The sequence below is a fragment of the Hoplias malabaricus genome, chromosome 9 (genome assembly GCF_029633855.1).
Source record: "Hoplias malabaricus isolate fHopMal1 chromosome 9, fHopMal1.hap1, whole genome shotgun sequence".
NCBI classification, from domain to species: domain Eukaryota; kingdom Metazoa; phylum Chordata; class Actinopteri; order Characiformes; family Erythrinidae; genus Hoplias; species Hoplias malabaricus.
In genome coordinates, this window is record NC_089808.1 from 3212863 (window position 1) to 3223838 (window position 10976).

The 10976-nt window shown below is 48.5% G+C and overlaps 1 protein-coding gene across 1 annotated transcript in view; it reads left to right on the forward strand.

Moving 5' to 3' along the window:
• The first annotated feature begins 546 nt into the window (after window positions 1-546).
• The window catches only part of efnb3b (ephrin-B3b), a 95565-nt gene continuing 85135 nt past the window's right edge, over window positions 547-10976 (forward strand). Inside the window, exon 1 of the mRNA XM_066681444.1 lies at window positions 547-1563. Coding sequence (XP_066537541.1) covers window positions 1442-1563 — 122 coding nt within the window. The 5' untranslated portion in view covers window positions 547-1441. The remainder of the gene's footprint in view (window positions 1564-10976) is intronic.

Consider the following 10976-nt stretch of genomic DNA (forward strand, 5'->3'; position numbering starts at 1 on the left):
CTCTGCACTCACACTGGTCTTCAGGTTCAGATGAAGGCGCGGTGTGGGGGGGGGGGGGGGGGTCCCTGTTGCATATTACATCTCAGTAGTAAACTTGTTATTAGTGTCGTTACCGCGACCGTGAAATACTATTACACGCACTGTTACCAGCGAATACACTGGGGGCGCTGTGACTCTGTGAGCGTTTAGTATGCTATAGAAGGGATTGTGTGTGTGTGTGTGTGTGGGGGGGGGGGGCTCAATCCAGAGAAGGTCCTGTGTGAACCGTTGCAGGGCACAAGACACTGGAGTAATTGTGCCACGACTTTTACCGCCTTCCTTTACCCCAATAAATAAATTAATTAAATAAAAATACAACTCTGGTTACTGCACCCACCGAGTCACTGTGTCAGCCGTGTATTTTCTCCCAAGCTTGTTCTCCCCTTCCTCCTCCACCTCCCCCCTCCTCCTCCACCTCTCCTCCCTCCCCTCCCTCTCTCTCCCTCCCTCTCTCTCTCTCTCTCTCTCTCTCTCTCTCAAACGAGTCAGTGTGTCAGTGCGCTGCGAGCGGCCGGACGAGTCTCAGCGCAGGGGGGGGTTTCTTCAGCCAAGGAGACAGCAGCAGAGGCTGGAGCTACTTGCTTCCCGTATGACATTGGGATTATCCAGTTTATTCACTCGGTCCATGTCACTCACACCACCCCCAGACGACAGCAGCAGTGGGGTCCTTCCCCGGAGATAACATTCCCCTCAGGTGTTGATCTCCAGGACCTCAGTCGGGACCTGTTCTGTTTGTTTTTTTACGCTTTAATTGTGCCGCTCTGGATTGTGACCGCTCTGTCGGAGCGAAGAGCGCAGGTGGAGGGCGGAAAAGAAAAGAAAAAGGGGCTTCTGTGAGGGGAAGAAGAGCCGCGGAGTTACGAGTTGAGTCTCGGAGGAGACGGAGAGAGAGGAAAGAAAGGGGAAGAGAGAAAAAGGGAGAGAAGCAGCGGCGAGCGGTGAGGATGGGACTTGGCGAGGGAGGAAAACGCGCTCCATCTTAAACAGTCCGTCACAGAGCAGTCCTCGGGGTTTCAGCCTCTCGCGCTCATCTCTGACAACAACAACAACATCAAAGACAAACCCGAAGCTGATAAAAGAGGAATGTGAGTAAAGGGAGAGCAGAGTAACAATAAAATCGAGAGAGAGAGAGACTCAAGTCGTTTTAAGCGCGCTCCCGGATCGTTAACCGTTGGAGTTTGCACGCGCAGCCTCACGAGCTACACTCTCACTTTATCACAGTGTTTATGGTGAAAGCTGCCTTCGGAAGCGTTCGGGTTCTGAAGTGAGAGGCTGCGGAGTGTGTGTGTGTGTGTGTATTAAAAGTGTGGCGTGACCTCCATGCGGTCTTCTCACACTCGCCGTCCATCCACACACTGACGAGCGGCGGCTCTCTGGAGGCTAAACTAAGGCGAGAGCTGTGATGGGTTCAAACGTGGACACGACGAGATGGAGCTGGGGGATTCTACTCATGTTCCTGCTGGATTTAGTCGCAGTGGCAGCCACCAACATGGAGCCCATCTACTGGAATTCCCTCAACAAAAGGTAAATTGCATTCCCCCTTCCTCCTACCCTAGACTAGTGGCAGTACACGCCCTGTGGAACAGGTCTGCTGTGGTATCTCCAAGGGGATAAACAATGGTGGAGCTGCTCCCCGCAGAAGTTCTACGTGCGCTAATAAATGCCACATTGCATTTCCTCTGAGAGTGATTGTGTACGGGCGCTTTTTTCTCTTTTCCCATAACTCACTGCTGCCTTTCTCCGGAGCCCCCCCCTTTCAGAAACCCTGTCCTTATCCAGTCTTCTCCTGAAGCCTTCATTATCTTCAAGTGGAGAGAGAGAAAGCTCGGTGCGCGTGCACGCGCACGGTCCAACAGGCTATAAGAAGTGCACCTATTTTGGGCTTTTGTTTGTTAGGCTCCAACCATAATTGCCTGCCCCACACAACTTTAGCTCAGCTCCCAACATCGGCCCAGTAAACGAGGAACGTCCCTAGACGTTCAAAATGGGTCTAAAAGTAGTCTGTCCGTCAAGGACATATTTTAAACGTCAATGGACGTCCAAAATCCATCTTAATAAGTTAGTTAAGTGGTGACCAATCGATAACGTCAGTGGACGTCCAAAACGCGTTTTATGCAAGTAGTTTATTTCGGGACCAATTCATAACGTCAATGGACGTCCAAAATACGTCTAATAGTCGTCTTTTCAATGTCTGTGTTTGGACGTCTTCTCAACTTTCATTTTTTAACCTTAAGAGAACGTTGATTAGACGACAGTCTTTACGTTATTTAAACGTTGAATCAACGGCTAATTGTTTACTGGGGGTGCTGCCCACTTTCTGAATGATGCCAGTGTCGTTTGTGCAAAGAATGTGTTGTATTTTAGTGTTTTTTTTTCAGAGGCAAAATGTGGACCTGTAACCTCAAAGGCTGAATACCTCTCATGTAACACATTCATTATTATTCCCTGTTGTTCGTTTAATGACTGACAAGCCACTGAATGCCTGACAACATGGGGACTCTTAGCTGCACATCAACCTACCCCAGTAAACAATTAGCCGTTGGTTCAACGTTGAAATAACGTAATGACTGCCGTCTAATCAACGTTCTCTTAAGGTTGAAAATGAACGTTGAAAAGACGTTCCGACTATTAGACGTATTTTGGACGTCCGTTGACGTTAATAATTGGTCCCGAAATAAATTACTTGTATAAAACGCGTTTTGGACGTCCACTGACGTTATCGATTGGTCACCACTTAACTAACTTATTAAGATGGATTTTGGACGTCCATTGACGTTTAAAATATGACTACTTTTAGACCTATTTTGAACGTTCAGGGACGTTCCTCGTTTACTGGGACATGTTTGAATTATCATCTCTAGGCCTTTAGCCTTCTCAAAAGTTTCCCTAGTATCCAGGTTGAATTTGAAAGAGCGTCCATTTAAGGTTATTATTGTAAACGCTTTAACCTCCATGACTAAAGACAGGCCATCTTTTTTTTGTGCTCGGTCTGTTGACGGATTCAAACGCAGCGCTGTGTGCAGTCGAGGAAAAAGAACCTCGAGCATATTTTAATCCTGTGTTCATATTTTTTTTTTCTGTGACTTTCTCCAGCTAGGAATAAGCTGCATTAGTGCAGAGAGGGAGCAGCAGGGGGCTCCCCCCCACCCCCTTTAGCCCTGAATCCCCTGTTTAAGTGGTGTCCTCTCTGCGCTACGTAGGTTATGAGGGGCTATTAGAGATGCCACTAGCTCCTCGAACACCAAAGAGTCTTTTAATGCCTCTGTGTGGCAGATGCTGAGGGGCAGCACCATGGCCGCGGGCAGATGCTACTAATGAGAGAAGGCGGGGAGTGGGGTTTGAGTTGGTGTGTTAATCTATAGAGGGTTGTGTGTGAGTGTGTGTTTGTGTGTTTGGGAGGGGGACTCTAATTCAGTGTGAGGTTTTTTTTGGGGGTTTTTTTTTACATGGAGGTGAGCTGACCTAGCCTGAAAGTGTGCGGCCATTAGCTGAGATTAGGGAAGCGCTGGGTTTCACACTCTCTTTCACACTCCCTGTGTTTCACGTTGGTTTGGTTTCACACTGTTGGAATTATGCGCAAGCACAGTTAAAACCGTTTGTCGCACCCAACCTACCCCCATCCCCATCCACGCCCCCTCAAATCTAGAGCTGGGCTGTAGCAACTGTAGTTGATATCGTTGACATTTGTCCACCATCTGGATGGTTATAATAGCGTCCCATAGTTCCATACAGTGGCGGATACACATAGTGTCTTTGCTGTGAAGTACAGTGCATAGAAGTCCATTGTGGGGCAGCTAGTTACAAGCTAGTTCCATGAGGTACTGTATATGGGCTGCACTTGTATGCAGATATTTGTTAGAATACTCTGTAGTGGTAATTCAGGTAGATTTAGAGTGGATTTTAACACTTACATGCCATTCCCCCTACTTTAACCTCATAGCACACACACACACACACACACTCATAATACAGCCTCAGGCCACAAATCACACTTCAGCGTAAAGGACGAACAGGCACTTGTTGTGTCTGAACCACTGACCGTGCTGAAGTTTGTTTTCACCCGTGTAGAGACATCTGTACTGTCCTGTGTGCTAGCTTCAGGCTAAAGCAATCTACAGCACCAACCATATGCAGCTTTCCGAGGGCTCGGCCGCACGTTTAATACGACCTCGCGTGAATATGGTGTTTGATTAAACATCACGTTGGATTTATTGTGACCTTGACCCCACTTCACCTTCCGCCGCTTTGATGTTCACCGTCTCGCTTCTTTTTCCTCTCCACTCCTGTCGCCTTCTTCTCTCCCTCTCCTTCACTAACTCATTCGTTTCCTCTCCCCTTCTCTCCTCCCCTCCATCTCTCCTTTCTTTCTCATGATGGCGCCTCCACTCTGAGCAGAGAATGAAAACCACATGTAGCATGTAGCGGCTAATGATTGCACACTGCTAGCACAGAGAGAGAGAGAGAAGGAAAGAGAAGAGAGAAAAGGACAGAGGGGAGGGAAACGGTAGCAGGGCGCACTTTTAAATGTAAAAGAAATCAATATCTTTTAAGCCATGAATGTCAGCATGAGTTAAGCTTAAGAAAATGCAAGTGCAGCATGAGGATCACCTTGAAGACAACAAAAAATCCATACAGACCCAATGTGTTGCTTGTAGCTACTCTCTAGACACAGCGATTTAATAAAATGTCGGGCCTGCTAGTCCGCTAGTTTGCTATGGCCATAGTCGTGGAGCCTTGCTAGCGTCTTGCGGCCTGTAATCAGTTTTTTAGGCATTCCTGTTGCCCTTGCCCTGCTGATTAATATTGTCTGTGCTGTAGGTAGGGCATTTTAGCTTCGTGTACCTGCAGCAATTATACAGTAGCATTCCTTTATCTGAGCGTACGAAGGCCTTGGGGTCCGTTAAACTGGTGACGTCTTCAGTAATTCCTAGAAAAGTTAGCGCGGTGATGGTCAGGTTGATAGCGGTCAGAACTGCCCTCAGAGTCACTCTCATGGTGACAATCCAATGAGAAGATTGGATCTCTCCTCCGTAAGCTGCTTTTCTGCTCTCATTGATGTAGTTTGCGTGTCGGTGCGAGTGTGTGTCTAATTAATGGCTCTGATAAGCAGTTGTGTATTACTGTAAGCGTTTGTGTACTGTGATAAATGCTGTTGGGGCGTACGTGTGTTCTCATCCTCTTAATGCTGCCGGTGACTTGTATTACAACTATTTTCTCTCAAACACACATTAAAATTTAATCCCCTCCAGATTCTCAATAATTAATTAATAGCTAGCTAATTAGCTCTGGATAAAAGGCTGGTTAACTAGGCTAAGTGTATCAAGAAGAGACAAAATGAGGAGGATGAGGGAAAGGCACCGATGTGGTAAGTTCAGCTTAGGAGCGCAAGAGGGGGGAACATGTTAAAGGGCTTTAGAGTTCAACTTTCTTATAACGCTTTGGTTGAGAAACGTGTTATTTAGCTGATTGACAAGGAATAACACTGTTATATTGATTTACAGCTTGGAGGTTGTGAAGCACCATTAATTTCATTCATTCGTTCATTATCTGTAACCCTTATCCAGTTCAGGGTCGTGGTGGGTCCAGAGCCTACCTGGAATAATTGGGCGCAAGGCGGGAATACACCCTGGAGGGGGCGCCAGTCCTTCACAGGGTAACACAGACACACACACATTCACTCACACACTCACACCTACGGACACTTTCGAGTTGCCAATCCACCTACCAACGTGTGTTTTTGGACTGTGGGAGGAAACCCACGCAGACACAGGGAGAACACACCACACTCCTCACAGACAGTCACCCAGAGGAAACCCACGCAGACACAGAGAGAACACACCACACTCCTCACAGACAGTCACCCGGAGGAAACCCACGCAGACACAGAGAGAACACACCACACTCCTCACAGACAGTCACCCGGAGGAAACCCACGCAGACACAGAGAGAACACACCACACTCCTCACAGACAGTCACCCGGAGGAAACCCACGCAGACACAGAGAGAACACACCACACTCCTCACAGACAGTCACCCGGAGGAAACCCACGCAGACACAGAGAGAACACACCACACTCCTCACAGACAGTCACCCGGAGGAAACCCACGCAGACACAGAGAGAACACACCACACTCCTCACAGACAGTCACCCGGAGGAAACCCACGCAGACACAGGGAGAACACACCACACTCCTCACAGACAGTCACCCGGAGGAAACCCACGCAGACACAGGGAGAACACACCACACTCCTCACAGACAGTCACCCGGAGGAAACCCACGCAGACACAGAGAGAACACACCACACTCCTCACAGACAGTCACCCGGAGGAAACCCACGCAGACACAGAGAGAACACACCACACTCCTCACAGACAGTCACCCGGAGGAAACCCACGCAGACACAAAGAGAACACACCACACTCCTCACAGACAGTCACCCGGAGGAAACCCACACAGACACAGGGAGAACACACCACACTCCTCACAGACAGTCACCCGGAGCGGGAATCGAACCCACAACCTCCAGGACCCTGGAGTTGTGTGACTGCCACAACCAACCTGCTGCACCACCGTGCCGCCCAGCACCATTAATTTGCATATCTACATTGTATAAGTCGATCTGTTGACGCTGGCCGACGCGGCACGTATCTATTAAAGTGCCATGGTCAAGGCAAATTAGGTTTTCAAGGAGCTCAACAATGTGTAGCATCATCTAAATTGGCAGCGAAAGAAAAACGGTGTGTGCAGCGTTGTGTGGATTAATTAGTGTGTGGGTGGGTGTTTGTGGTCATGCGTGCATGTGTGTGTAAAATAGTGAAGCCTCAGCTCTTCTATTGTTTGCCGTCTGTCTGGGGCCCCTGCAGTAGTAGTAGTGAGGTAGGTGTGTGTGTGTGTGTGTGTGTCTGTGTGCGCGCGTGCATTGGGTTTGCTGGAGGCTTTACGAGGTTTCAGCAACAGGAGCTGTGAAAATGGCTCTCAGCTGATATGGCAGAATAACTGCATTGTGCCTGCAGCCCAGTCACACACACTCTCTCTCTCACACACACACACACACACACACACAAGCACAGCTGAAGTAACAGAGCAAAAACAGTGGCACACAGAGTCTAGGAGTGCATTCATTGGCTCTTTTATACCCTTGTAAAGTGTATACAACTGGAAAAATACATTCACAAACACACACACTATGGATGGGATGGTGAAAATTTCCTGTCATTATATCAGTGACCATAATGATCAGAGTTTTCAGCATTACGCTGCGTTTAGGTGCTCATTAGAAGGTTATATATTCCAGATGGCCAACTTGTAAATACTGCATCACTGTGTTTGGGCGCTTGTTGAAAGATACACCCACCACATGGAAAAGGAAAGCATGGCGGTCTCGAGGAGAAAAAACATGCCCTGCTTTTTCTTCACTACATTTAAAAGCTCTCGGGTCACACACCAATGAGTTGTGTGTTATTTTCTTATTCGTTTTGTTTTGGCTCAGCGGCACGGTGGCGCAGCAGGTTAGTGTCGTAGTCACACAGCTCCAGGGACCTGGAGGTTGCGGGTTCGATTCCCGCTCCGAGTGACTGTCTGTGAGGAGTGTGGTGTGTTCTCCCTGTGTCTGCGTGGGTTTCCTCCGGGTGACTGTCTGTGAGGAGTGTGGTGTGTTCTCCCTCTGTCTGCGTGGGTTTCCTCCGGGTGACTGACTGTGAGGAGTGTTGTGTTTTTTCCCTGTGTCTGCGTGGGTTTCCTCCGGGTGACTGTCTGTGAGGAGTGTGGTGTGTTCTCCCTGTATCTGCGTGGGTTTCCTCCGGGTGACTGTCTGTGAGGAGTGTGGTGTGTTCTCCGTGTCTGCGTGGGTTTCCTCCGGGTGACTGTCTGTGAGGAGTGTGGTGTGTTCTCCGTGTCTGCGTGGGTTTCCTCCGGGTGCTCCGGTTTCCTCCCACAGTCCAAAAACACACGTTGCAGGTGGATTGGCGACTCAAAAGTGTCCGTAGGTGTGAGTGTGTGAGTGAATGTGTGAGTGTGTGTTGCCCTGTGAAGGACTGGCGCCCCCTCCAGGGTGTATTCCCACCTTGCGCCCAATGATTCCAGGTAGGCTCTGGACACACCGCGACCCTGAACTGGATAAGGGCTACAGATAATGAATGAATGAATTTTGTTTTGGGAATATTTGGAAATATGGCTTTTCTACAGCATTATCTCAGTTTTGTAAAAATACAGTAAAATAATTTTTCTGTTGGAAATCTTTCTGTTTTTCATCAATTTTTAAAATTCTTAAACTTTAACAGGAACATTTTCAGCTGTACCTTTTAAAAGACACGTAAATGATGTTTGTTTTTAGATTAAACGCCATGTTTTGAAAGTCACACAATGATAACAAGCCAAATCAAACCCTTCGTTTTTTTGTTTTGAGATTTCCGATAGTCCGAATCGGCTGGGTTCTGTACAGCGCTATCTTTTAAAGCGGTACTCATCGTATCTGAAGACTGAAGTGGATTCGCCGCGTGAGCAGAAGCATTATCTATCGTAAGCAGAGTCACTGATGCAAACCCAAAGCTATTCTGACGCCTGTGTTGCGCTGGGCAAAGCTGTAGATGTGAGAACACCCCTGAGGCATGGCCTCTTGTACCTTCCCTGCGTGGCGCTCCGCAGCGCGTGTGTGGTCCCTCCAAACGTCTCTCGTCGGCTCACTGTTTGTCTGTGTGTGAGAAGCGTGCGTGCAGCAGCCATTAGCCGTCCGTCAGCCCCCAGAGAGACGCCTCCTTCGCCCCAAACGTTCGACGGCAGATGGGCTGAAGTCATATAAAACACAGCCAATGTGTAAAAGCAGAACCCCGCACTCATCCTCTGCTCTTTTTCTTTCTTTCTTTCCGTACATGTACAGTGCCGCAATAACATTCTGCTATAAAGGGCCCCCGAACCACCTGCTGCTGCACATGTTAATGCAGGCTTCTCTCTCTCTCTCTTCTCTCTCTCTCTCTCAGGGTTAATCTAATCCACAGGTCTTTTAAGTCACATGGTTGTTTGGCTGAACACCTCGCAGTGCCTTGTACAGCTGTGTGTGTGTGTTTGCTCTTTTCTTCATTAGGTTAGTTCACACAGAACCCTCAGACTGCTCCACTAATCAGGATCATCCTCTGTTGCCGCCACTGGGTCCAGCTTGGGTCAGACATGAACACACACACACACACACACACATACACCATGACTAGTCTTGTGGAAAAGAGGGCAGAGAGGGGGAGGGAGGAGTGAAAGGAAGAAGAGGAGAACACACAAATAAATGATGAGGAATCACAAGTTGAGACACTATTTCTGCTTCCCTCCCTTTTCTCTATTTGTTTTGCTTTATCTCATTTCTGTTTCCTGCTACAGTTCTAACACATTTACACTTTTTCTTGCTTCCCCCACTTCCCCCACATCTCTCTCTGTGTCTTTTCTGTTTCGCGTCTGTTATTCCCTCTTCCCTTTATTTACTGCTTTTCCCTTCTCCCTGTTTTTCTTTCTCTCTCCCACCATTTTCTGGCTTTTCCTCTACAGCTCCAGTGCATTGAATCTTTCCCTTATTTTACGTTCTCTCTCTCTCTCTCTCTCTCTCTCTCTCTCTCAGTTCTAGCAGTAGGTCGTGAGCTGCATGCTGCTGTGGGCCACTGATCGCTGTGCTGAGTGGATGGTGTCAGTCGATTAGCCAGAGGCTAACTTCTCCCCTCGTGCACACAGGCCATATTACTATAGATTAGTATGGTCCACCCAGGCCTTCCTTTATTGACCCACCACTCACTTTGCCATGCTTTCCTTCCCCATCTGTCTCTCACCTTTCTGAGCTGTGGAGCCACTGTACTGAAGTCAGTTTGCTAGGGTATTGATTGTAGTGAGGATTGATGGACTTTAAATAAAGATAAATGCCTTTCAAGGCGTCTCATGCTAAAGAAATGGGTGTGGCAGTCTCTCTCCGCCTCCACCCTTCTCCGGCCGTAAAAAACTATTCCGCCTCCAAGGCATTATTCGCCGGCATCTTATCATTTTGGCTGGCTATCTCAGAGGGGTCATTATCAGGGGCTCTGGTGGTTATGGCTGGTTGCAAGCATGTGGAGTGAAGCAGATGGCAGCAGGAGAGACCTGTGTTAATTGTGTCTGTTCGCTGTAGCACTACATCTCTGCTGTATTGGGCTCAATTTGGAGGACCCGACCTGCTGATAAAAGTCATTAGCAGGGCTGCGTGCAGCCAGACAATAGTGACACAATTGTGTCTCCTCTGCTGAGATCAGGCCGCATATCTCCATCATAAAGATCGGTATCAGCACCAGCCTAGAAATGACTCACTATAAACTAGGGATGGGGTGATAGGAGCTCAGATTTATATCAAGATATTATCCCAGTTTCAGAAGAAGAACCCCAACAATGGAGGCCCAAAATCATTCATTCATTATCTGTAAACACTTATCCAGTTCAGGGTCGTGGTGGGTCCAGAGCCTACCTGGAATCATTGGGCGCAAGGCGGGAATACACCCTGGAGGGGGCGCCAGTCCTTCACAGGGCCACACACACTCACACACCCCTACGGACACTTGAGTCGCCAATCCACCTACCAAACATGTGTTTTTGGACTGTGGGAGGAAACTGGAGCACCCGGAGCAAACACAGGGAAAACACACCACACTCCTCACAGACAGTCACCCGGAGGAAACCCACGCAGACACAGGGAGAACACACCACACTCCTCACAGACAGTCACCCGGAGGAAACCCACGCAGACACAGGGAAAACACACCACACTCCTCACAGACAGTCACCCGGGGCGGGAATCGAACCCACAACCTCCAGGCCCCTGGAGCTGTGTGACTGCGACACCTACCTGCCGTGCCGCCCAGCCCAATATCAATTAAATTACAATGTCTTTACCTTAAACATCCCTTTCTTTTTAGGTTCTTAGAAGCTGGTATTT